At 42.1% G+C, this 27825-nt stretch overlaps 1 protein-coding gene across 29 annotated transcripts in view; it reads left to right on the top strand.

Annotated features, from left to right (window-relative positions):
- Window positions 1–27825, top strand: part of nfixb (nuclear factor I/Xb) — a 154232-nt gene that overhangs the window by 107326 nt on the left and 19081 nt on the right. For 12 of the 29 annotated variants that reach the window (XM_034893670.1, XM_034893672.1, XM_034893674.1 and 9 more), the window contains 7 exons: window positions 13838–13903; window positions 15861–15935; window positions 17151–17271; window positions 18113–18148; window positions 18845–18975; window positions 21875–21949; window positions 27524–27652. In XM_034893670.1, coding sequence (XP_034749561.1) covers window positions 13838–13903; window positions 15861–15935; window positions 17151–17271; window positions 18113–18148; window positions 18845–18975; window positions 21875–21949; window positions 27524–27652 — 633 coding nt within the window. Of the gene's footprint in view, window positions 1–13837; window positions 13904–15860; window positions 15936–17150; window positions 17272–18112; window positions 18149–18844; window positions 18976–21874; window positions 21950–22174; window positions 22348–27523; window positions 27653–27825 lie in introns of those variants that run through there. The other 17 variants (XM_034893677.1, XM_034893681.1, XM_034893694.1 and 14 more) reach the window with 8 other exon arrangements.

Genomic DNA, 27825 nt, shown 5'->3' on the forward strand with positions numbered 1-27825 from the left:
CACACACACACACACACATCATCCAAACGGTGAATCCAGTCGACTCCTCTCCAAATCTGAAGTCCACGTCCCTGCCGTTTAGTCTCCAACACAGAGACACAGAGTCGAGGTTTGAGTGGCAGGTCGCCATGATCTCCCGGATCGTAGCACACTCATTTACCTTGATGGTTAGGCTGTGTGTTTTTGTTTGTGTGTGTGTTTGAGAGTGAGATGTTTTAATTATAGTAAACTGAGAGAGTAGTTCAGAATATTTGGCTTGTTACAAAGTGATGGCGCTGCCTCTCACTGGCTGTGGTGTTGTCTCCCCCGTAGTGCTGGGTTTGATCGGGCCTGCTCCCTAGCTGGTGCCCACTGTACACTTCCCCCCCCCCCTCCCCCCCTCCACTCTGCCAACAAGTCTCTCTTTCTTTCTCATTCCTTCTTTTATTCGCTCTGCTCACGTCTTTCTTGGCGAGGCAAAACGTTCCCACAGCTCTCAAAATCCCCCCTAAAGCCTCAACCCCCATTCTCTCTATCTCTTTCTCTCTCTCTCTTTCTCTCTCTACACCCCTCTTTCTCAATCTATCACTCTTTCCCTCCCTCCCACTCCCCCTTCTCCCTTTCTTCTTTTCTCTTATTCACTTCTTTTTTGTCTTTTCTTGTCTCTCCACCTCTTTCCCCTGTCTGCCTCTTCCCCCATTTTTTTGTTGCCTTTCTCCCTATATCCCTCCCCCCTCCTCCTTCTCTGTCTCTCTCCCCCATTCCCTGGCAAAGGCTGGCATCACATGATCCCCATTCCCACTTGTGCCCAGACACAGACACACACACTCACACACACACACACACACACTGATATCACAACATGGGAAACGTGGGGGTACCACAGGGTGGCTCATGTCTTCCATTCACTGCTATACGTTTTATACTCAGTTCTGTTTGTATGAAACTTAATATACACAAATCATCGGTGCACTTTGAACAAGCCTGCCAGTGTCTAAAGTTTGAACTGGACTTTTGAGTGTTTATTTTATGCGTCTGTGTTGCCAGGCCAGCTGTGACTCTATATTATCTAGCATGTTCTGTGGATGGGATCAGTAACACAAAAAAAGAATCTCCTATTGAAGTTTTTCAGACAAACCTGCAGTTCAATATGAAAACTACTCAAGGATTTCTGTTGACGTTTGGAGTTAATTCTTTGGAGCCACAGATATTTTATATGTTGGTCGGAATTTTGACTGAAGCGAGATATGCCAGAGGGCTTTTAGCCCCAACACCCCCACCCGCTCTTCTTGCTAAACCCATGGCAGCCCTGCTGAACTCTCTCCCGCTGCTCTCTCGTCTCTTCCCTCTGCGAGAGGCAGATTTCTTTAACATGTGTTGCTGTGTTGATCCCCTACTGCCAACAAGTGACATCTGCTGGCCAAATGGAGCAATGACACCTCTCCATAATCGTAGTTTAATGCGAACGTTTGGATAGAACGGTAAAGAGGTTTAAAGCAGGGACACACACAGGGGAGACACAATAAGAGAAGTTATAGTTTTATTCTGACAGTCATAGTCAGAGCTCTGGCCTCCAGCTTCATATTAATACAGCCAGAAAGTATAATTGCATGCACATAAGTATTCAACCATTATTCAGAATATGACAATATTCCGAATTTGATATGGGTAATGGAAACGGCATATTCTGTTTGGATATTTCCCAAATAAAGCCTTTTTCAGGATATGGCAATTTCCGAAAAATGTGAGGTATTATTCGGGTTTTAAATTTTAAATATCATAATCTTGTAATATGACAAAAGTGTTGTCTTTTGCTGGTTTTAAAGGCTCCATTACAGTAAAGGTATTTCCTTTTCTGATCTGTTCTGCACACTTAGTCATTATATCCACATTACTGATGACTGTGTAAATATTTTTGATAAAGCCCCAATAGGCAACCCTACAATATCAACATTTATGTATTTGGTAAAAAAATATTGTGATATTTGATTTATTTTTATAATTTTTTTCATATCACCCAGCTCTAGTTTCCCCTTTATGACTCACGGTCAGCTCTGTGCACAAACGGTGAACCTTTTAAGAAGGTGGCTGAAGGAATGAAAGGGGGACGCTGCGTTTCGGACAAGTCCTCCACCGCTGGAAAACTTTGGAGAATTTTTTTTTTGCATTGCTACATGTAAACTGGAATATTCACTTTCATTAGCCATGTAAACATCTTAGTCGCAATATTGTCTTTTTTTGGAATAAGAAAAAAAAAGTGACTATTATATGCATGCAAACATAGTCAATGCATCACAGAAAGCACTTTACTACCCTGAGAACGTGCAGGGTGGTAAAGAGACCTCCCTCCTTCTCTCCCTCCCTGTCCATCTCTCTCTGTACATCAATGCTCATCAGCATAGGCACAGATAGAAGATAAAAGGAACAGGGCAGAGGGGGAGAGAGGAGGGGGGGGGGTATACATGGGCAGCCAGCCAGCCGCCCCTCCACACCCCTTCCATCCTTCTACCCCCTGTCCTCCTCTCTCTCCCATGGTTGATTCCCTTTAGGCCCCTCTCACCCCTCCTCACCCCCCTCTCACTCCCTGGCTCACCGGCTCTGTGTGGCGTTGGCACGGAGAGGGCGCAGGCGGCACACAGACGGCCACGCAGATGGGCAACGGGCAATACAGGGCTGCCTCCCCACACCTGCTCCTTGCTGGCACAGGGCTCGGGCAAGGCGGCCACACGGTGTACACACACACACACACACAGAAAAACACAGATGTGCATCTAACGCAGAATTATCTCTCTGTTTTTTTTTTAACTTTCCCACATATAGACAAAGACTCAGGAGCAGGGAGCACGCACGTGCAAATACTCCCACGAGCAGTTCTGCATGATGATGCACACGCATGCTTCCATGTTTTAATAAAAGGAACGCTGTCTCCCTCCTACACTCTGCTGCTCAGCCTGTCAGTCACAGATGTTTACACGCTTATCTCCAACTGTGCCTCAACATGTGCTCTTCAGATATTATTTTTTTTTACACTATAATATACACTATCATACACATATATAAGACACAATCACACATCCATAGCCACCGAGCGATGTATTTTTGGTCTCACGCCCACACTTCACACTACCAGCGCAGAAAACACATTTCACAATTAATCACATCGCCCCCATGCTGTGCTGTCACATGGAGTTACATACCAGGTATTCAGTGAACTACATAGAGATGCACTATTGTCCATTTTACACCGAATGTGGGAACAAAGATCGATTATATAGACTCAAGTTCGATTTTTCAGTGGCTCGATAAAGACGGGGATTTGCGAGCTTAACTGCTATTTTGTTGACACCACCGTAGTTGCTTGAGGAATTGCTGGTTTAATAGGGAGGGTGTGGATATATGGAAGCCAACTAAACTTCCCAGGGAAGTGCCAAAAATAGCGGAGGGAAAAATCCATCCTGAAAACAGAAAACACCCGAGTGTTATTCCTACAATCTTTTAGAAAGCTCAGCTCTGATTTGGAAGCGAAATGAGCTGCTCCATTGACAGTTAATGGGCCACCTTTCCAGTCCCTTTTAGAATAATCCTGGCAGTTATTCATTATAAGCCTGAACATTGACAACATATGTAACATAAGTAAACTCAACAAATTGAGGGACTTTTTTATTTATTTATTTATTTTTGGTCAGTGGATGAAGAGTGTAATTTGCACTGGGGAGACATGTCCAACTCACTTCATTAAATCCTGTTCTGGTCCCCCTCCCTTGTATTGTTTCAGCTTGATTTACTCACTAAAATATCTGCTAATGCTGCCAAAATCAGACTTGATAAAACTCTTGGTACGCTCATTTGAGTCGTCAATGATTCCATTATTATCATGCGCTCAAAATTTTAACGAGCAACAGATTTGGGCAATGAGTTGCGCAGAGGATGTTAACAATCACGTAATCTGTATTTAGTTAGTTAATATTCTCCTTAAAAGACAGAAATTAGGCAGTAAAGCACAGAGCTCATGGTTGAAAAGATGCTAACACAAGATTAGCATCTCTATCAAGCAAAATAAACAAGTTTTGTTAGTAGAGAGAGTGCATCAATGCAACAATACAGCATTTTTATTTACTCTTTTTTTAGTTTGGTACGCTATTATTTTGGGACGTGCAACAACCAATTTCAACATAATACATTTGCTAGAGCAGAGATCTTCAACAGGGAGACCTCAGTTACTTCATTTTAATAAATAAATAAAACATTCAAATATGTCAGAAGCTATACATTAACATCCATCATATTACTAGCATTGAGGATAGGCTTACTGGCCCATAGGAATGGTAGCCACTAAATCCATAATATGTCTTTATGCCACTCCATTTTATACTAAATAAGTAGAAGGGGGTCCCTGCTACGTCTCTCTCAGCTGAGGGGCCCCCCTGGCCTTAATTAACCTCGAAAACCCCTTTGCTAGAAGGATTGAGATGGAGCTTGTATTGAGTCCAAAACCAACTCGGGCCAGACCTACGCCCACTTTAGCTTTGTCTCTAGTGTGAAAATCCTTCTAAATGTGACAAAAACAAAGCTAATGGAGCAAGATTCCATGTTCAAACATAAGTAGGTGAAAGGTATGATGAAGGGGTGAAGTCAAAGTGGATGAGTCAGTTGTGCAGCGGCGGTTCAGGATGGCCTACTGGCTCGGCAGGAACACTGTGTAACCACAACGCTGATTTGAGCCAATCCCCTGTTATTATCTTGTTATGCTCAACTGTACATTATCTAATGAAACAAATTCCCATGAAATAATCGGGGGCATCTTTTTGGAGAAAGTGGCGTCCTGTCACAACCGTGTTCATTCCTGGGACAGATGTACTGAACCAGCAGCTACTCCCCCAACGGCAGCACTGTCCAATAAGGACCACTGGCTTAGAAACCAGGGCCGCGATGAGGTTTGTTCGGAGAAGATTGAACCACAGGAGGGGCTGATCAGAAGGCGGTGAGTGGTTTTCCAAAACCGGAAACAAATCTGCAAACGAAAACGGAGGTGGGAAGAAGAGGGATGTGGGGAGGATGAAGGAGGTGGTAAAGGAGGAGGAGAAGAGGAAGGGGAAAAAAGAGGTCGATATAAAGTCCAATAAAAGAGCTGAGTGAACATCTGTGTGGGATAGCCGTGGGGATTAGGAGGGTTTGGAACATTTTAAGCGCATTAAAGTAAAAAAAAAAAAAAGGTCAGAATGTTAAGCAACATACCGATAAACCTCTTAAGCAAAACTCAATTGGGGAGGCTGTTTGCTTTCTTTATCCAGAGGCTGGTCGGTGGGGGTGGGGACGGGGGGTGAGACTACACAGCCACACACATGCACTCACACACAAGTAAACTCTGTGTGTGTGTGTGTATGTATGTATGTATGTATGTATGTATGTATGAGTCAGTGAGTGCCTGTACACCGCCTGCTTGACATTCATCTTCATCAGCATGAACCTTCTCCAACACGCTACATTATATTTGCTACATTATATTTAGTATTTCTGTATATGTGTAATGAATCAGGGCTGAAGTATGAACACCGCAGCTGCATTTCCATAACAACCCAGAGCCTTGAGACCGAGCTGCTGCTGGGACCCACACACTCCACCTGAAATGACGGGGTGTGAGCCTGCACGCCAAAAACACCACGGCTCGTATAGACTTCTGTCTATATGGGGGGTGGGAGGTTGGAGCATGGGAGAGTGCAGGGGAGAGGCAGAGCCGAGACCAATGACGAGACAGAGTACAGTGGTATGTTTGTCCGCAGAGCTCTTGTGCAGTTGCAGGAAGAGGCCCCTATCATTTGACTGTGAAGTGAACCATGTCTGGGGAGCTATCCTTAAATGACATGCACACCGAGGGTGGAGACAGGGAGATGGAGTCAGAGGGGTCATGGGCTTTAGGCTGTGGCTACACTGGCCTCTTACATGTTTTTATACATACTGTAGTGTAATATGGATGGGAATGTATGCTTTTGTACCGATTCAATTCTTTCACGATACATGGATGCCAATTAGATTTGTATAGCAAATTTTATTTAGTATGCACATCACATCCTGTCAGTCAGTCAGTCTGAAATCTATTTAATCTGTACAGAAATCCACAACATGGATCTTCTGCTTTCTGTTTTGCTGGGAACAGATATAGCTAATTCTGATATGATGCAGTTGCTGTTGGCAGTACCATATAAACACAAAATATTTAGGTGAATCATTGGGAAAGTAAATTAATATTGATTCTGGGAAAAAGAACCAATGTGACAAATTGTTGGCCAACAAGTAACGAAGCATACTATTTTGGATTTCTTTCCCCTACCCGTACCACATAGCCTGTTTTATGTCCCCAGTTGTTAGCGGCCTTCTCTTGCTGCTACAGTCATCTACTGTTGGTCCTCGGATGCTTCATGTAGGTGGCAAACTGAGCACACATGTTTTGCTCAAGGGCACTTTAACTGTGGCTTTAAGTAAGGAATTATAAGTGAAGTCACTATTTTCCTTGTAGCTGCTAGCATTTCAACCTGTGACATAACACTAGAGCTGCAATGATGAATTCATTAGTTGTCAACTGTCAACAGAAAATGCAAAAATTAGCTTCTTAAATGTGAATATTTTCTAATTTCTTCACTCTTCTGTGACAGTAAACGTTGAGGACGTCATCTTGGGCTTTGGAAATGACTGACTGACATTTTTTCACCATCATTTACAGACCAAATGATCAATGAATCGACAGATGAATCGACTATGAAAGTAATTGTTAGTTAAAGCCCTACGTGCCACCATTCGGTATTAAACCATATGAGCATTTGCACCATATCAATTGGAGCTCCAGCAATTTAGCATTGCATTCCTATGAAGTTTGTGGGACTTGTGAGAAAAGTATTAGTAGTAGTTCAATGTAATGCCAGATCCTGACTTTTAGTCCCTAGTATTTGTCCAAATATTGTTCCAAAAAGGCCGGGCAACCAGGCAGCTCAGTTGGTAGAGCGTGCACCCATATATAGAGGTTTACTCCTCAACACAGAGGGTCAGGGTTCGACTCCGACCTGTGGCCCCTTGCTTCATGTCATTCCCCCCCCTCTCTCTCTTTTCATGTCTTGAGCTGTCCTAAAAATGACCATAAATAAAGTTAAAAAAATGCTAGATCCTATACTTCCCATATTGCAACTCAATAGCGTTTTCTTTATCAGGCCCTCCCTGACTGGTAAATGCCCATGTCTTTGAAACTCCACGCTCATACTTGTAATATGTTCAATTCAATTCAATTCAATTTTATTTATAGTATCAATTCATAACAAGAGTTAACTCAAGACACTATACAGATAGACCACACTCCAGAATTTACAAGGACCCAACAGTTCTAGTAGTCTCCTCCAGAGCAAGCAACTCTCTCAAAAGGAAAAACTTCCTTTTAGGCCGAAACCTCGGTCAGACCCAGGCTCTTAGTAGGCGTGTCTGACGGGCCGGTTGGGGTTAGAATGAAGAGTGGCAATAACAAAAATAGACAAAAACTTGTAGTCTGTAGCAGTTCTTTGTAGTTTGCGGCATAGCAGGACGCTGTGCGGCATTACAAGGCACAGCAGGACGTAGCAGGGCACTGCAGTGTAGCAGTAGAACATGGCATCACAGTATGTCAGTAATATGTAATGACGGCTTTGTGTACAAAAGTTTTAGTAAGAGCCACAGATGCCTACTGAGTAGTAACATCTGGATGTTTCAAACAACGTTGTTTTGGCACTTCAGTTTTTGTGTGGATGAAATTAATAAGACATAACATTCTGAGCTGCAGGTAGGTGGCTTTGGTTACCTTCGGACAGAGCTAGGCAAGCCAGGTCCTAGCCGTGTTTCCTGTCTTTGCGCTAAGCTAACTGGCTGCTATTGACAAAGGATGTGTTGTGTTACTGATTTAAGGAATTTTTTTAAAATAATATTTTGAATGACATCTCCATTTTGAGAATAAAATATTAACACTAAATATGAGAAAACAAAATATATGGAAATGTACATGCTTGAGTGAGTTTTTTCCTTCCAGCCATCGTCGAGTTTACCATCCAAAGCTGTTTATATTGTATCTCCAGTGTTGGACTGGTGTAGGGTTTTACAGTGTGTCATCAGTCTGAAACATCCCCATCACTTAGCGCACATTAGATTACAGAGAGCCTGTTTGCTCATGTGTGCCTGTGATGCACAAACAAACACTCTAAGCTGTTCGCTAAATTAGCACACACAACATAGTGCCAGTGTGAGCATTGTGCACTCGTATACATGAATATGCGCACGGTAAATGAGTCCATTAGCGTTGGCAATGGCTGCCCGCATACTGAGCAAGTGTATGTAATTTTACATTCAAGTGTCTCTGAATGATTTGTACTTGTGGGTTTGTGTGTGTATATGTGATGAATGGAGTCATTAAGTAAGTGTGATTTGGAGTGTGTGTACATTAGCCTGGGTGTGACTTATTAGCCTCTGTCTGCATCTGCAGTGTGATAAATGTATAGCCAGTGTTAACTTTTGTGTACACACAGCAGGGGTTTATCAGCAGCAGTGACTGTATACTGACCAAGAAGCAAAATGAACTGTGTGTGTGTGTGTGTGTGTGTGTGTGTGTGTGTGTGTGTGTGTGTGTGTGTGTGTGTGTGTGTGTGTGTGTGTGATTTGAACGATAGCATGGTATATTTGATGGCCTGTGTGTGTCTTTGCTGCATTATCTCTGGTGAGGCGGATGCAGGGGGCCTTGGGGCGACTGTGCAACGGAGATAAGGGTGATTCATCCGTGTATAAACGTGTGTGTGCATGTCTGTAAGAGGGTGTTTGGGCTTTGGAGGCATGTGTATTCATGTTTGGTGTGTGCACGTGTACAAAGCCTTTGAACTAGAGCCCGGCCAATAAAGGATTTTTAAGGCCAATGCTGATTAAAATATTTGGTCATTTAAAAATCCGATATTCCGACATATCGGCCGAAATATATATTTATTTTTTTTAAAATCCAGAAACACGTAACAAAACATAAACAGATTTCCCTAACATTAGTTATTTGCAGTAAGTTTTGAGTCCTCACTAAAATAATATGATAATAATGTTTTATTGTCGACAGAACAGAGAAAGATCAAAATATATTAAAGTTCTGATGAATAAAATGTATAAAAATACAAACTTAAGATACGAAACTTAAAGTCCTTTGAACATAAACACAATAACAACAAAAAAGAATCAGTGTTTCAAAAGAACGTTGTAGAGCGCCCTCTGGTGGACAAACTATACAACACCAACACTCATAAGATGGTTGTTTGTTTTTGTTTTAATTTTTTAATATTCATTAAAAAATGAATAAATATTTTAAAAAATGATCGTCCATTATAAATACAGATACCGATAGTTTGTGAAATGCCTAATATCATCTTGCCGATATATCGGTCGGGCTCTAATTTGAACAACCTTGATAAGCTGAAACGCTCATCTGGTTACATACTGTATACTCGAGCCAGTGTCATGCCTGGGTGTTATAGGTGTGGGCGTGGGGACCTTAAGCATCCAGATCAACACTTATTTTTGTCTCTCCGTAGCATATTCTGTGTAGGTAACACTGCTTCTTTCTCGTCTGATTTAGCTGGTTTGACGTTGGAACTTTACCATTTTAGCATCTTTGAGCTTGTTGTTTAGGTTTTCCAGCCTACAGCTTTACTGTTTAGATTCACTCACAGCTCTAATCAGATTTTGGCCACAGTAGGCTGCTGTTTTCAGTGAAAAAGCTCTGATGTGTGATGGCTTTCCCACCCAGCACCAAATGTCAGGCAGAGAGTTGGCAACTAGCAAACTAACGTAGTGTTGTATTTAGAGCCACGTATTACCCTCAGAAGTTGGTGTCGACCAAAAATAGAACTAAAAGGAGAGTGAATATTAGACTTTATTCATCAATTGGAAGTTCAACTCAACATGAATAATAATAGTGCTTTGTAGCATTGCACGATATGAGGAGAATATGCGATAACGTGGTTGAATATTGTGTTACGATATTACTTGCGATAATAAACAGATATTACAGTGTACTTAGTTTTGCATTTCTGCTGCTTTCAGTTTTCAGCTAAAATACAACAAACTGCTTGTTGTATTTAATCCAAATGAAAGGAAATCATCTCCAACATTCTTTTATTGAACAAATTGAACATTGACAAAAAAAGGCAGCACTAAAAAAGTAACAGATACATTACAAAGTGCTATTTTGTACTGCTATTTTCTTTCAACTAACAAGTTGTCTTTTGCAATATGTTGCAACTTTTCGTGATGAGTTTATTGTGCCAGTTGATATCACAATGATTATTTAAAAAAAAAAGAAGACCATATGTTGTGCAGAACGTTCTTTTGTCCGTTAATGTGCACATGGTCTGGTGGAGATGGCGTGCTTTAAACAAACTATTGTGACTCCAAAACATTTTGATACTTAAAGTTGGATATGTCAGAGTATTTGAAATAATACCAAAACTAGTCAAACTAAATACCACTTCTCCTTTATATCTTATCACGTTACCACCATACCTGGTAACCTCTGTCAAAAAACTGTGACCCCGCTGTGCGCAACACAGTTGTAGAAATTAGTCCACATTCAAATAAACTTTTGCTACCAGCGTCACACACTGTAATGTGTAATGTCATTTCTCCAAAAAATATCATTTGACCTAAATGGACTTAGGTGTGCAGTGGCGGATGCGACCAATACATCTATGTCGTAGATTAGAACTAGTTTCTTCATGCAAAGTGTCCTTAAGCTTCATCACACAACTTCTCAAGTACTGTATGTCAATTTTTACAATTGTATGAGAGATAATTCTTTACTCCTAACAACTTATCCCATACTCCACGCCCCTGATGCTGCGCCATTGGAGTGTAAATGTGTGTGAGCAATGTGTCCAATGAGCAGGTGGGACCTTGTACGGCAGCCTCGGCCACAGTGTGTGAATGTGTGTGAATGGTTCCTGTACTATGTAAAACAGCTTTAAGTAGTTGAATAGAAAAGCGCTATATAAATACAGTCCATTTAGTACTTGTACCGCCATTGCAAATAAGAACTTGTTCTTTATGACTTGCCTGTAAAAATAAAGTAGAAATAAAAAAATAAAAACTTGTAGAGATCGGTTTACACTTTGCTGAGAACAGTATAAAGTTCTGAAACCGAGTTTGAAAATCTGATAATGTAACTGGAGTGGATTTAACACCTTAAACTGCAGACAGAGTGATATAGTGGAACGTCACCCTCGCTGTAGCACAGCGTTCTGTTTGGTGCCAAGACACACTTAAATAAAACAACACATTGAGCCCCTGCCAGTAGTCTATATTATTATCTTCATTCCAACTAATTGCCAGGCCAAACAGCGACACATATGCACACACAGGTTTCAACAACCACTCATCATTCGGGACTGTGGTGTGCCATCCCTGTTGTCATGACAACTAGGCGCTGAATTTTGGCTTGGAAACTGTCACCCTTTCTCAGAGGCATACAGGTTTTAACGGTTTGTAGTGAAAACGTGATCAGGATTGTTGGGGCGAGCGCTGCCGCAACAAGCAAGGCCTCAGGCTTTATTTATTCTGGGTTCATCTTCCATGATCACCTTATTTGCTTTAAATGATTCCTGTCCTTCCCCATACTTTATGAGAGTGTGTTTGGTCATGTCTCCTTTTTATTTAGCTCATACTCTCTGGGTAACATGCTATCGGAGCGGGCTACACGACACTTGCAGGATTGCAGACAAACTTCCCAGCAGTTTTTATCCTCACTACATTCGCATTGCTTATCCTCTGTAGGTCTTTTTATCTTTAAGACCGTTGGGTCTGTGAGAGGGAGAGAGAGAGAGAGAGAGAGAGTGTGTGTGTGCGTGCGCGCGTTTGTGTGTGTGTGTGTGTGTGCGCGCCGTCAGCTAGCAGGAATGCATGGGTACCGCCAAAGCTAAGATGGCTGCCAAGCGCTAAGATGGCTGCCAGGATTCCACAGAGCAACAGCACGAGAGAGAAAGAGAAGCAGAGACAGAACAAGTGTGAGAGGAATTGAGGGAGAATCACGTGAAGATGGCCTCAGAGTAAGGGAAGGGAGTTGTGAGTAAAAAAGAAACTCTATCCCTGTGTGTTTTCCCCTCTTCTTTTCGAACCCAGAGTGATGAGGTGATTATTTAATTTTTTTTGTCTCTTTATGTCGTCTTGGTCTTGGCAACACACAGACCGGTTGAATAATTCAGCAGTTTGCTGGCACATCGGCCACTAATGCCACCCAAGATTAGAACGCTGATTTGGGCTTAGAGGATGTTGAGAATGGGGGGCCTAGTACTGGCTGCAAGGGGGCCACGTTCTGGCTAGGGAGACTTGGCCCAGGCCAGCCTTAAAGCTTCTGCGCTGTGGGGTAATTGGCCTGAATGGTGTATGTGATACGACCATAAAACTCCTCAAGGCTGCATTACACATCTGAAGAAGAATGGCAGCCAGCGGCCAAACATAACTAGCTGAAGCAGGTGGCTCTCTGCCCCGCCTGCCCCTGTCAACGCCAAGGTAGAAGGTAAACACACACAGGAGATGGAATCCAAACAATGTAGAGGACCCCCAGGTGTACCATTTACAAGTACTCCTCAAACTATGAGTCAGCAGTGGAGAGGCTGAATTTCTTGGGACCTTTAACACTTTACCCAACAAACACGGTCGAAGAAAAAAACTAGTGTGCACTTTAAAGCCAGTCAGAGTCCCTGGGAAAAAAAGAGCTATAATAAAAAGAGAAACGTGGTTTTGTTGAGGTAAACACAAACAGGAGAGGCTATCCAAACAATGCATAGAACCAGTAAAATGTATGTTTGTATTTGACTCCAGAGAAAATTCACAAGTCTGAGCCTGAACTACCTGATACATGTTTCCCATGTGCTGCAGCAGTGGGCTCTTTGCTACACTGTACTTGGTTGTGTGTGAAGATGAGAGATTTCTGGATTAACTTTTGTGACGTTGTGACTAAGATTACTCAAATTTCGTTACCTGTTCAACGAGAATTTTGCCTTCTGGGGAACCTTATGAAAATTGAAAAACCACTTAACAAATTTCATATAAAATGTGTGAGATTAGCCCTGGCAGTGGCCAGAAAGTGTATTGCTGTCACATGGAAGTCGGATTCCCCTCTATCAGTAACTAAAGGGTATTAGGAATGAATAACTGTGTGCTTTTAGAAAAAAAACATGTAACTTTAGAAAGGGATACAAGACCTTTATTCAAATTTGACATTCTTATCTAGATTATGTTGATAATGTGATGTCGGAATGTGACTGACCTCGAAACATTTTATACTTATTTTAAAATATTAGAGCATCCTTTTTGTTAGTTTTTTTATTCTTGTTGTAAACCGGAAAATGAAAATAAAGTTGTCTCAAAAACAAAAAGGTACATTTCCTCAACTTACGAGTCAGTAAAGGTGAGCTGAGATTTCTCATGGCTTCTATCACGTTACCCAGCCTGCACGGCTTCAACTTAAATAATGTGCATGACATTTGTGCGGGTGAAAGTCCCTGAAAGAGAAGTATGGGAAGAGAAAAGTGAATTCTTTCTCTAGTAAGTGATTTTCCCCTTCCGAAAGTGTCGATATTAACCTTTTGATTAGATGATTTATGACTTTCAATGGATGTTGATTGGGGATGCAGACCGGTATGCATCTTTAATCTCAGGCCTGTGTCTGTCTCTCTTCAGTGGAAAGAACGAAAGAAGTTGCCATTTCCCGTCAGGAGTTCCCTCTGATACTTACCTGCCCCCTCACCTTGGTTAGTGTCCAGATATCTGTCCACCTGACTAAACATCTCTCTCTTTCTCTCTCTCTTTTTTTGTCCCACAGAACAATCAGGACAATCAGACAACTCAAACCAGCAAGGAGACACAGACGTCAAGCCCCCACCAAATGGTAAGTACACAAGTAACAAGCACGTCCCGTTTGCACGCATGCATGCGTTAAGATGTTTGACATACCTTTGCCAACAGTACGTGCAATCGCAACTACACAGAACAGACTCTAACACACATGCACATACTGTAAACGCACACTAGCACACCCCTGCATACAGGCCTCTCTGTGAGCCAATGTGTCCCGGCAGAGTTGGGTCTCAGTTTATTATGGTAAGGAGAGCTGATGGTACTGTAGCGTGGGGGCTGTGCTGGGATTGTGGCGGGCCGCTCATAAATCACACTGACGTTATTGGAAGATGGGAACCACATGGCCGCTGCTGAGCGCTGACCTCATGCGCCGTCCCTGCTGTGGTTAACCCTGGACAGGGATGGAGCGAAGGAGAGAGAGAGAGAGTTGGAGAACTGGAGAAAAGTGAAGGGAAGAAGGGTGTGGATTTAAAGTTCACTCAACCCTGCAGCTTAGGATGTCATTTCCACACACACCCACACACACACACACACACACACACACACACACCATAGACCTAGGTATTATGGATGTGGACATTATAGACCACGGATGAACAAACTTTACTCAGGGAGGCTAACAAAACATTAGCGTACGCAAAAGTCCTGTAAGAGGACAAACATGCTGAAAGAACCCTACAGTACACGGCACCTCCATTATTTTGAAAGTCAACACTGAGACTGAGGTGTGCTTTTGTACAGCTGCCCTTGTGAGAACGTAATTTGGGGATAATTCTGACAATTCTTTGTTTTGGGATACTTTAGCTAGCACATTTTTTCACCGACAAATGTAGGGCTTTAGAATAGGTTTAAGGTTAGACTTGGAATCACGTTAAGGATAGGCTACGGTGAGTGAGATTTTAGCACTTTGTTTAGCCTTTAATAAACTCATCCTTGACGTATTATCACCTTTGAAGTTGTGGTCTACTACGTGTTAAATAAGGTAAAAATTCTCTCTTTCCAGTTTCTTAAATGTGAATACTTTCTAGTTTCTACACTCCTCTGTGGCATCTTCAGGTTGTGGAGAAAACAAGACATATAAAAAAATCCACATTTTTATAGACAAATAACTTTGATTAATTGAGAAAATAACTGACAGATTAATCAATAGTAGTCACCTTAGTCACAGCTTTACCATATATAGTTAGAAAGTGCCGTTACAGTCATTCCCTGGCTACAGTGACGGTGCGGAGAGCGCAAGTTCTAAACCCAACCGGCATGCCAGACACCGCCTGCCATGAGCCTCGGCCTGTCCCAGGTTTCTGCTTAAAAGGAGTTTTTCCCTCGCCACTGGCCCACTGTTGCTTGCTCTGGAGGGAACTAGAACTGTTGGGTCCTTGTAAATTCTGGAGAGTGGTCTAGACCTACTCTAACTGTAAAGTTTCTCGAGATAACTCTTGTTATGAATTGATACTATAAATAAAATTGAATTGAAATAAAATTGAATTGCGATGCAGAAGGCCCTGAAACGCTGACCAATCAGAGCAGACTGGGCTTTTTCAGGAGGCGGGCTTAAAGAGACAGGCGCTAAAACAAAGCGTTTAAGACAGAGGGTGAATAGAGGGTTACTTGTGCACAAGCGGTCTGAATGTTGGACAGCGCTGATAGAGTTGATGAGTCGATGTGAACACCCAACTTTTTTTTTAATGGTTTGTTAAAGTTTCAATAATAATGATAATAATACCACGTCTAACCCGACGACCTGTTGTATCTTATTGGAAACACATGGTCCCACTGCATGACACCAGCAATGTTTCCATACATGTTTTTTTGCTTCCTCTGCATGTTGTGTGTGTGTATGTGTGTATGTGTGTGGATACTGATCTGTGTGTCTTATAATTACATATGTGTGTATCCGTGTGCACATGTCATTTTCTGCATGTTAGGTACATGCATCTACCCCGCGGTGCGATCTCACACACTCCTCTTCCTCTCTTTCTTTTGCCCAGGCCACTTGAGTTTCCAGGACTGCTTTGTGACTTCAGGGGTGTGGAACGTAGCCGAGCTGGTCCGCGTTTCGCAGAGTGAGTCCCGGCTATAATTTCCCCTGTCAATTTCTGCGTAGACACGCTCTTCCTGTCACTGCTTGTTATTGACTACACTTCCTATAGTCGCTTTCTTATAATATATACCGTAGTATGTAATCATACGGCTGGTATTATTCTATAATGTTCTAATTGACCCTAATAACATAATAAGTATTGTCTGCGTCCAAAGCCTGATATATCTTATTCCTCTGGGCTGCTGAGTTCTTTTGTTGTCCAAAACCATTTAAAAAGCCATCTATGAGCCACACTGGACGGCACTGTAGTTCATTTAGTCTCAATCCGTAGTTCATTTAGTCTCAATCCCACATCCTGTTGCTGGAAATAATTCACTAGAACACCAAATGTGTTTTAATCTGCAGACAATCCATTACTAAATGCATTCAATCGTTATAATTTCATTATTTTAACAATTATGCATGACTGATATTTTTGGAATTCTTTTTTTTTTTTTTTAACAACTCACGTACCCAAAGTACCCCTAGGGTGACAAGTGCCCCCATTTGAGACCCACTGCTTTAAAGTGTTCACTTTGAGAACTTATGTGGTGTTTTATTACCTTGTTAGACTATTTTTTCCACCTGAAGTTTGAGGGGGACAACCGTTATGTTTTACTGTCAAAAATGTGCGAAATATTCTTAAAACCAACATGTAAGAAGAATTGTGATAATATTGTTGACCATGATCCAGCTTAAAAAAAAAATGTATCATTGATATAGTTTGCCTTATTACCCACTGATATTTTAAGGTTATTGCCAAAAGAAAAAGAACAGGTTGTTATATTTCAGTCTGGACCAAAATGGTGACAAAATGGTGATAGGCTAAAATGAATAAATAATAGGAAGAACACCAGCCTCATCTTTTAAGAAAATAAATGCATACTTATGTAGAGCTTGTTCTTAATTCCTTTTAGTGATCTGTGAAAAGTCTTTTCTTATCATCGCCTACCTGCCCTTGTTTTCTGATGAATGAATGTTGTTGTTTTATTATATACAGATGTGTGCAATGGAGTTTCTTCTAAGCAGCACTGGGAGACAATAAATGCTTTTTATCTTATTATGGCGTTGCACATTTTCTGATATTCTTCTACATGGTGTGTGTGTGTGTGTGTGTGTGTGTGTGTGTGTGTGTGTGTGTGTGTGTGTGTGTGTGTGTGTGTGTGTGTGTGTGTGTGTGTGTGTGTGTGTTCCTTAGCCCCGGTTGCTACAGCGACCGGCCCCAACTTCTCCCTGGCTGACCTGGACAGCCCCGGCTACTATAACATCAACCAGGTGACCCTGGGACGGCGCTCCATCACCTCCACCCCCTCCACCAGGTACGTACACATGCATGCACACAGTGGTGGAATGTTACTAAGTACATTTACGTAAGTACAAATTTGAGGTACTTGTACTTTACTTGAGTCTTTTCTTTTTATGCCACTTTCTACTTCTTCCCCAATACATCTCAGAAAGAAATATTCTACTTTTTACTCCACTACATTCATCTGACAGCTTAAGTTACTAGTTACTTTACAAATTAAGATTTTTGCAAACAAATCACATGAATAAAATGTGTTATTAAAAAAACTATATACCAGCCTACAAGTACATCTGAAATGGTTCGCCGATTAAACACTTTATTCATTAATTTGTTAATTCTGTTTTGATCGTTCCCGGTTTCTGAAATGTATGTACTTTTACTTTTAATATTTTAAGTACATTTTCCTGATGATACTTATATACTTTTACTTTAGTAATATTATTAATGCAGGACCTTTACGTGTAACAAAGTATTTATTATAGTGTGTTGTTAGTACTTTACTTAAGTTTACCTAAGTAAAGTACTAACTACTTCCACCACTGAAAGCACACATACAAACATACATACATCCAAAACAAATAAAATGTACTTATTTTTCTGTACTAATATTCTCCATTTATTCCTATAACCTCTTAACACTACTGAGTTCTTTATGCTCAGCTTGCTCTGCTTGTTGATTGTGGTCGTTCTCTCCCCTTATTCCCTTATTCCCTTCTTTGCTGCTAATCTTTCTCATTCCCTCTCCTTTTCCCCACGATCCATCCGTCACTCTGTCTGTGTTCTGTGTCCTTTGTCTCTGTTATTTCCCCGGCTCCCTCTGTTGTTGTCCTTCTCTTGCTCGTCTTACGCTGCAGGACTGAAATGGAGCTTTATGCAAGTCTCCCACGGAGGTAGTTACACTCATTACAGAATATCTCCCTTGATACTAATGTAACCCAGACCCCTGCATCACACTCGCACAAAAGTTACACACGCATGCTGTCACACACACAGATATGGACATGAGCGCGTACATATTTAAAACCTTTTGGATCAGCAGGGAAACGCTGTACGTTCACAACCGTCCTTAATTTTTATTGGTCACAGATGTATGAGTCTGTAAGAATCTGCAAACGCACACAAAAATGAGTTCCCAGCATCACCATGCACACTTTCTACACTCTAGCTTCTAGTGTGAGGCTGCTTCGGTCCAATATAAATTCAGCATGTTGCATAAATTCTGGCCTCATGTTTGTCTCGCTGTCTCCAGTTGTCTTCCTCTGTCTCCTTTGGCTCAAGTATTATATGAAAACAAAGCATTGATGGGAAACCTTGACATTTTACATTTTTATAACTTGTAAATTCATGCAGACACATGACTGACTACAGGTAAAATTGGCCCCCATTTATTGTCCTCAAATGTCCCACATATGATATGCGTCCAATCATTAGAGCCCCAATAGTAGTGCCTGTTGGTTTCACTTAGAAACCAGGCAGACATGCGCGTTTTAAGAAAAATGGAAATAAACAATCTCAACATAAAACTCCTTCCTGTCCACCATCTGCAAGAATGAAACAAACCCCCTCTTCTCTTCTTTTTAACTCAGCTCCAACAAGCGCAAGTCCATTGACGACAGTGAGATGGAGAGCCCGGTGGACGATGTCTTCTACTCGGGCCGTTCCCCGGCGGCGGGCAGCAGCTCCCAGTCCAGCGGTTGGCCTAATGATGTGGATGCAGGTAGTCCCGCCACAACCTCGCCATCACACTCTGCACGCAAACCTCACACATTTCTTGGAGCTGGGCTCAGGTCCACGTCAACTCATATACAATCAAAACATTTTTGCAGAACAGGCTTACACTACCTTTACCTTTTTATAAAGACACATTTATTTCTCTCTGACATTAAAGGAGTAGTTTGACTTTGTTTGGGAAATATCCTTATTCTTATATCCTTATGTCTTGCGGGTGTTAAATGAGAAGATTGAAACAAATGTCTATGCAGTGAATATGAAGCTACAGCTTAGCTTAGCATAAAGACAGGAAATTGGGGCAAACAGCTTGCCTGGCTCTGTCCAAAGGTAACAAGATCTGTACCTGTAAAGCTTAATAATTAACATGTTATATCTTGTTTGTTTAATCCGTACAAAGGCGTACAGCGGTACATTGTGGTTTCGGCCACCAGGTGCAGTAACCTTCAGTCTTTGTTTTTTGTACAGATTGAACAAACAAGATACAACAAGTCATTTAGTGAGTTTTACAGGTGCCGGTAGGCAAATTTTGTTACCTCTGCACATGGCCAAGTAGCATGTTTCTACCAACATGAGAGTGGTACCAATCTTCTCATCTAACTCTCGCAATAAAGCAAATAAGTGTATTTTCCAAAATCTTGAGCTATTCCTTTAAATATTCTGGTAAATAGACAATCGTCAAAGTTTAAAAAACATTCTTAGCTATTAATTATTATCATCACTTGTAGTAACAACCTGATTAAGAAAACATTTTTCAGGGTTTTAAATACAACTGTTTTCACACTAACGTATGTGGACCAGAAGCCACAGTTTCTCCTCTTAACCTCCTCCATGTCCCTTTGCTTCTCTACTGTGCTGACCCTTCTCTCCCACCACTTGACCCCCTCATCATCCCCCACTCTTTTTCTCACCTTCCCTTCCTTCACAACTTCAACTCACAACATTGTACCCCCAACCCCAGCAAGCAGAGTTTGTATGTAGAAGGATTGTCATGCCATGGCTAGGTTATAGCATCCTTTCTCACATGCGGCAGGAACTTAAAGGGCCAGTTTTCCCAAAACTAAAGTTTCGTCCTACTGGACATGAAGATATGTTTGGTTTTTGCAGAGAAGAAACTGCTTAAACTTCTACCACCACCCAGGACAATGGAAGTAAACGACATATCCTTGTAGTGAAACATGACATTTAAAAAACTCTCTATTGAGAAACAGTGTCCCACTTGTTTCTAGACAGAGTCTCGATGTCACAGTTTCTGATCATACTTTACCCCCTCAAAAAAAGACCTGTGCGGTCTGTGGGTTATCCCAAGTAGCCTGGACATATCTTCTCAAATGACAGGTAGCTGTCTAGTTTTTTCCTATATAACTTGTATAAACAAACTTCACACTCTGTTGTGATGGCGTGGAGGCATATGTCTCATATACGGATATTTCAGATAACTTCTGTAAATAACTAAAACTATCCGTAGGCCCGCGAAGGGGTGAAAATATGTCTAGTTTTGTTTTGGCTGAACTGGCCCTAAGACCCGAAGCTGAGGACATTTATCTTTTTTTCATCCTAGTGTTTGTCCCTGGAATGTGTGTACGTGTTTGAGTGATGTACGAGACTGTCAACACCTAACTCTCAAAAGCTAAATAGACTTTTGTTTGAACAATTGTCTATCCCTTTTGTGGTTTTAATTTACGTAGGCCATTAAAAAAAACTATGACAGTGTACTTTAGTGAGATCGTTTGATGTTCATCACGTATCATATGCAACAGACATGTTCTTTCCAGGAGTTAGTGGGAAGGTTGATACCACTCTGTAGCTCCAGCAGCTGTTAGCTTAGGTTAGCAAATACTGGAAACAGTGGGATACAACTAACTACATGTTGTTTTTATGCTCTAGTTTTTGTAGGGATAAAACAAAGAGGATGTAACATGCTAGCCCTGCTAACTGTTTTCCTGTTTTTTAGTCTTTGTGGTAATTTAAGCCAACCCATGGCACCAGCTATGAAACAGCGAGTTGTTGTTGTTTTTACACTGTGGTTTTTGTACAGTTAAAACAAGATGCAACATGTTTATTAGTTAGCTTTAGAGGTACTGATAAGCAGAGTTTGTTACCTTCAGACAGTGCCAGGCTAGTTGTTTCCACGGTTTTCAGTCTTTTGCTAAGCTAACGGTAAGCTAACCAACTGTAGCTTCATATTTACCCTGTTTTCAATCTTTGCGCTAAGCTAATGTTAAGCTAACCAACTGTAGCTTCCTATTTACCCTGTTTTCAGTCTTTGCACTAAGCTAACGTTAAGCTAACCAACTGTAGCTTTATATTTACGGTACAGTCACAACAGTGGTATCAATCTTTATCTATATCTCGGCAAGAAAGCAAGTAACTTATCTCCCAACAATGTCAAACCGTTCCTTTCAAATCATTCCCCAGACACTGCGTGAGTGTAGTGAGTAATCCGGACTATTTCAGCAGAGCAGCACCTGTGTAACCACCCATTTACTTCTTAAATCACTCACCACTAACTCACCCTTTGGCTTACAGAATGTTTCCATCATGATGGCTATCATGTCAAATGTATTTACAGTAGACTTCATGTATATCTCTTGGGTTTAGTATTTGATTCTGTAAATCGCTATGTTTTCATGTATTTTCCAATTTGTAACGTCACTCCCACTCACATGCGGCCATTTTAATACCCCGCACAGTAATAATGTAACTATTTTATGGACACTTGCTGCACTCTATAACATAAAAAAAACCCTGTTGCCCATTATTTAACCACCTCTCTCTCTCTCTTTCTTTCTCGCTCTTTCTCTCATTCTTTCCATCTGTCTCTTTCTTTTTCTCTTCTCCCCTCTGCCATTGTTAACTCTTCCCTTCTCCCCTGTTTGGCCTTTCAGTGCAACACCATTTGGCCAGTGTGCAGGAGAGGAAGATTAAGCATGAGAGCGATGGAGTGCAGTTTCCTTACCATGGTTAGAACAAACATTAAACATTATACTGTGTACATTTATACATGCTCTACTTCAGCTCACACCGCCATTCAATTGTATACATCTCTTTTTGTCTATTATTTTCCAAGTCTGTTTGCACTTCCTGTGAGCTGGTCTGCATCTTCCATTTGTCCTTTTTCTCTCCTTCTCTTCTCTTGTGTCTTGTTTTCTGGGTATGGTGCCGCTGGGTGGGGTTGTTTCTGCCAGATGTCTGCTGTTTACCGTTGTGGGTTTTACCAAAGCCTTTTGGTAGCCCGGTAGCTCCATAACATACATCGCCAGTCTGCCTCAAAAATGTTTTTGTATATCTGTGGGGGGAAAAATCTGATATCTAGGAGGATGAAGGCATCCCTGGTGCACTACACAATACAAAAAACACATCTCTGAATCACTTTGATCATGACATACACTGTCTGACAAACAATCCACTGTATTTTCATTGTGTAACTATGTGCATTATTAAATGAAAAAAAACACATTGTTGTGACACACCATGTGCATACAAACAGTTTTCAAAGGCTGTGTGAATTTGTCTGCAACATGCAGCTAAGTGCTTTGGGTGTGTTGTAATTTTGTTGTCGATCCCTGAGAGAGAAAGTGATAAAAAAAAAGGACGAGGGCGGTGTGTGTGCGTGTGTCTGTGTGAATGAGGGTTTGTTAGCCACTTCGTGCAGCCTGTTGTTTAGACAAAGCTCTTGAGTGGTGTCCCACCTGCCGTAGTCCTGACTCAACCGTCTCTGAAAGACGCCATAGGAAAACCAACATACGACCCAAACAAACACGGCTAAAGGCACTCAGGTGTGTCATCAATGCACACGGCACCTTCTGTCTCGAAGAGATGCTTACTCACTATCACACACATTTACAAATGGGTTGCAGACACACACACACACACACACACACACACACACACACACACACACACAAAAAACAAAATTTCAGCTCTTTCTCTGATTTACATTCACACACACAAATAAACACACACACATTCCCCAATCTCGAAAGAAGCAGCGTTCCGGTCCAGATGGCGCCTCCATGTGTCTACAGCGAAGGGAGCTACTGGGTTACAGCAGACATCTGTTCTGGTGATGGTGGTGGTGTTGGGAGTGAGAGCTGAAGAGAGGAGGAGCAGAGGACAGGAGGAGGGAGGAAGAAGAGGGAAGGGGAGGGCCTCTGCCTCTGCCTACTCTGGAGGTGATCCTCTACCTGAATGAAAAGCTCCGAGGCATAGCAGGTGATCATGTAAATCATCATCAAGTCTGCTGTCTCCCGCTCCACTCTGCTCCGTTCTCTCCTTCTGCCTGCTTGCTCCTGCTGCTCAGGGGTGGGAAACCCCACTGTCAACTCCTCAGTAAAAACAGGTGGTCTGATATTGGCAGAATTCCAGCTTAATATTTGATGTTATTGGCTTAAAACTGTGGTGTGTATGGTTGTGGTGTTGCTAAGGTGTCTTTGCTCTGCTTGAACCACATTATCTCAGTGTTTATGGGTGCTAATGATGTGTGAGGTAGTCACCACCTTGCTTTTGCTTACCTGAATGACGAGTGCGTTTTTCTCTCTCACTTGTGGGTGTGGGTGTGTTGGTGAACATGCTAGTGGACCATTTCTGTGACAGTTAGGGGGGCTTGTGGGGTCGCCAGCTTGTTAGCGCAGCAAGACTAGAGGGTCATGGGAGCAATTGGCTGCCAGTCTGCTTGTGCAGTGTGCCAGGAGCAGGACATAGAAATAATGTAGAACAAACAAGTGCGTGTGTGTGTGTGTGTGCGTGTGTGCATGTGCTCAAACACACACAAACACAGATTAAGAGAGAGATCAGAGTAACTTCTGTTAGCTTTATCAGACCGAGCTTTCATTGGACATCTGGGCCTCATTTGTTGCTCCTCACTGAGAAGCCACATAGTACTAGATATTTTTGCAAGATACAGACTAATTAGGGAAAATCACAGAGACTAAAAACAATATGTATAATTTAAGGCTGTTTATGCATAATAAGCTGGTTATAATTGAAATTGTTCCGTGGTGGCATGCAGTCATCTGTATACATACCACAGAGGTACTGGAGCAAAACAGAGGCTTCATCGCAGCAATGCTTTGAATCCACAACATGTTGGGCTTTGGTTTGTCTGCTTTTTACACTGTGAGAAAGCAATCCAAATGCAAGCTGAAAAATGCTACCCTAACTCTCTGCACCTCATGTAAAACTGTGTAGAGACCATACATATTTAAACAGCAAATGAAAGTCCATTAGATTGCTAACTTGCTGACTGTTACTGTGTGCTTTTCTTGAGTACTTTAGTGTAATGCTGCTCTATACTCCTACTCCACTACATTTCATATATCTAAATCTGACTGCTTAGTAGATTTTACAAATTAAGGTTAAGTATTGTCATTTGTAAGAGCCACCAAAAATCAAAATGCTTCTCACATGTTAATGCATCAACAATTATAATTCAATAATATGACATATATAATGTCTGGAAATATTGGGAGAGCAAACCTGTTCAGTTGTGACATATTAGCAAACATTTGCCTATTTTGCACATCCAGCAGATACGTTGACTACAAATGCAACTGAAAATGCTTCTCATCTTCATTCACCTTAAGTGAATGTAGCCTTGGCCAGCCGGGGGTTGATGTCATTAGGCGGTACCCATCGTTCATTGGGTGTTTTGACCCTTAACCACAACACCCTCCCAATGGTGGGTCAGCAGTGGTGGCCAAGTCACTGCCCATCTTCCCCTCCTGGCTTCCATCTCCTCCCTCCTGTTCCATAACCAGCAAGAGGCTCTTTCCGCTGCCTCCCCCATCCTGCGAGCTGTTGCCTTTTTCTCCTTGCCTGTCATTAATTGAATATAAATCCCAAATTTACTCAGGTTTCAGGTCTGTTTTTGGTATCTACTGTTTGAACTCCTGTGAAACATATTGGGCCCTTATAGCTACTAAATGCTCTACTATGTTCACCAGCTAGCTGCTTGCTTTGTCTGGCTGCATTTGGTGCCGGTCAGGTAGTGTACAGTGCATTTTTTTAAGGTTTAGAGGACACAACGCTGATGACAGCTGTCAGAGTGAATCAAAACAGTAATGTCACCTCTGTAGAGCTGAGGGCAACTGCTGAGCCGGGGCATAATCACTACCAGGGAGCCCGTTTAAATACAAGTAGTCATGTGACCCATTATTAGTCTACAAATCTTGACTACAGCCGCTTTAAGGATCGGAGTATGTCTTTCACTAGTTGCTCATCAAAGGTTTGCATTGCAGCAGGTGTGCTTTCTGTGCCCTTAATTAGATTGGTTGTGATAAATTCCCAAGCACCATTCCAAACACACCGTCGGAAGTAAAATACCAGTGCCAGATGGATGACAAGCCTACGCTTCTAATGTTCTGCTGACTGTAGCAAATGGTTTATACTTTTATCTTCTTTTAGTTTTTATGAACCATTTATGGTTTTAGTCTGTTCTTCTACTCTGTTTTACTTTTTTGACTCTGCCATATATCTTGTTATCTTCTTCATTAAATACACGTGGGATTAGAGCCAAACAGTATAATGTTTGCAACAAGAAAAGTGCTATTCTTTTTTAGCCATAAAATTGGGTAAAAAGCATCTTGTGCCCTTCTGTCCTCACACTGGCTTTTTTTTCTTTATGAATCTAGGCGTAAATAAAATGTATCTCACCCTGCTTATTGTATCCGCTTCTCCCACATGATGCGCATAGCTTGAACATAAGTGCCGGCGCCCACTTTCTTTCTTCTATAAATATCGGTGCCCACACAAGCACAGCTGCGCCCATGCTGCCTGTGAGCATTGTGGGTAAATAGTGATAAAAGATTTCCCAGTGTAGCATTAAAGAAAAAGCTTTTCAGAAATCTGCTCTGTTAGAGTTTATATCCTTAGCTCATAAAATCTATTTCCACGTCTCTTTGGGCCATGTTGAAATTACCCACATCTTTATTTGAGTGCGTTTGTTTTATATGTGTGAATATTGTGTTGTTTAGTCATTTATGGGGCTTTTGCTCGCCTAGGTTGTTTATCACTGTATTCTTTCAACCAAATCTGATCTGGAAACAAACAAAACATGAGTCCAGTAGAGAAAATAATGAGGTCTGTGTGTCTACGCTGATGCAGTTTTCTATATTTTTACTTCCTCATTATTCACTGTTTTATGGATTTTTTTTTTTTATGGAGTTTTATTTCAGCATATATTCAGCATTGCGGTTCTCGGCAGAGGTCAAATACACCATTTGGCGCAGGTCCTCTAACCTTGCAAGTCTAAATTGTGCCTTTGGATTACCATACATCAAAATAAATTCCCTCAGTGCCCACCACACAAGGCCTTGATCACAGAAGAGAGCTTCTTTTATCTGTAGCTCTCACACTTTTGGCCATGTTTCTGGTCCGCTGGTGAGCCTGGCCTATACTTAGTGTGCCCGTTTTTACCAAACAGGGATATTTCATGCAGTCCTTTAGCCTCAGCCGACATTTATAGAAAGAGGGGGACACTTTATGTTTGTCTGTGTGTGTCGTCCGTTGCCGTCACCGCTCCTATTCTGCCCATCACCTTCCATCTTTCCAACGCTCTCCCATCCAGCGTTCACTGGCAGGCTGCCCGGTGCTCGCCACCCAGCCTGAACATCTTTTATGTATCTATGTATGTATGTATGTATGTGTGTGTATGTATGTATGTGTGTGTGAGAGAGTTCAAGCACTTATTTATGAAATACTGTACGTCTTAAGGCAGTAACATAAAATACCTGACTGTCAGATGTTGCAGAAGGGCACTACATCAGAGGAGCAATTGATGTATGTTTTGGCATGCTCTTCTGCAGCTATATGTAGCCGGGTAGCTCACACGGCTTTAGCTGGGAATTCACAGTCTGCCCCAGATATGAGGCCATCCAGGATCCCATTCATTCTATGAGGCATCCTGACAAGTGCAGTGAGTAGGTTGGTTGGAGTGTTTGGCGACTGTGGTTCTCTGCAATCACTGGGGTTTGGGTTTAGTCTGATAGTTTGGATCTCCAAGAGGAGCCATCTTTGAATGGATTTCAAGGATATGGACTTTGCTGTGTTTTTACATAGACACTCCAGTGGTGACCATAAGTAGGCCGCCATTGCATTTCCCAGCTCTCCTCTCTCTTGACACTTTGCCTCTAGCCTCCCGACCTCCCCACCCCTCCCTCCTTTTTTCTCACGTCACCTCCCTCCCTTCGCTCTGAATCCCTGCTGCTTCAAAAACATGGCCTCTCCCCGGACCCTGCCCTCAACCCCACCCCCCCTTCAATCTGCCAGACATGGTACAGCCTGCTGACCGAATACAAACCTAGAGTATTGGACAGACAGATTGTGAGAACCCATCTGTATGTTAAGCCAATCAACAAATCAATGAATGAATCAACCGATCAATCCATTGATTTCAATCATAATCATTAGATTCTTGCAATCAACTAAAAAAATGATAAGCTTATTTCCTTTTGAGTAGAGTCGAAGTAAGAAAAGCAGCCTTGTTTGATTAAAACCTCGTCTCTGTTCTGCCATTTTGTTGATCCCCTTTTTGCCAGGACTCTCATCGCCTGGTTCTCTTAAGAAGCCGGGGAAATTCGATTTCAGCGCCCTGTCCTCCCAGACGAGGTCCCCCCGCATGGCGTTCACCCACCACCCACTGCCAATGCTGGCGGGAGTGAGACCAGGTGAGACCAAACCAGCTCCAGATCCCCCCCGAACCCTTCCTCTTCCTCCCTCCCTCATCATCTCTTCTTCAGGGCCCCAACCTCTTCCCCCTGGTGCAGAGGTGGGAACAATGACTCTGGGAGATGAGAAGGGCTGGGAATGAAATGCTGGCAGGTAGCTCTGTAGGCCTGTG

This window comes from Etheostoma cragini, chromosome 15 (assembly GCF_013103735.1).
Source record: "Etheostoma cragini isolate CJK2018 chromosome 15, CSU_Ecrag_1.0, whole genome shotgun sequence".
NCBI lineage: Eukaryota > Metazoa > Chordata > Actinopteri > Perciformes > Percidae > Etheostoma > Etheostoma cragini.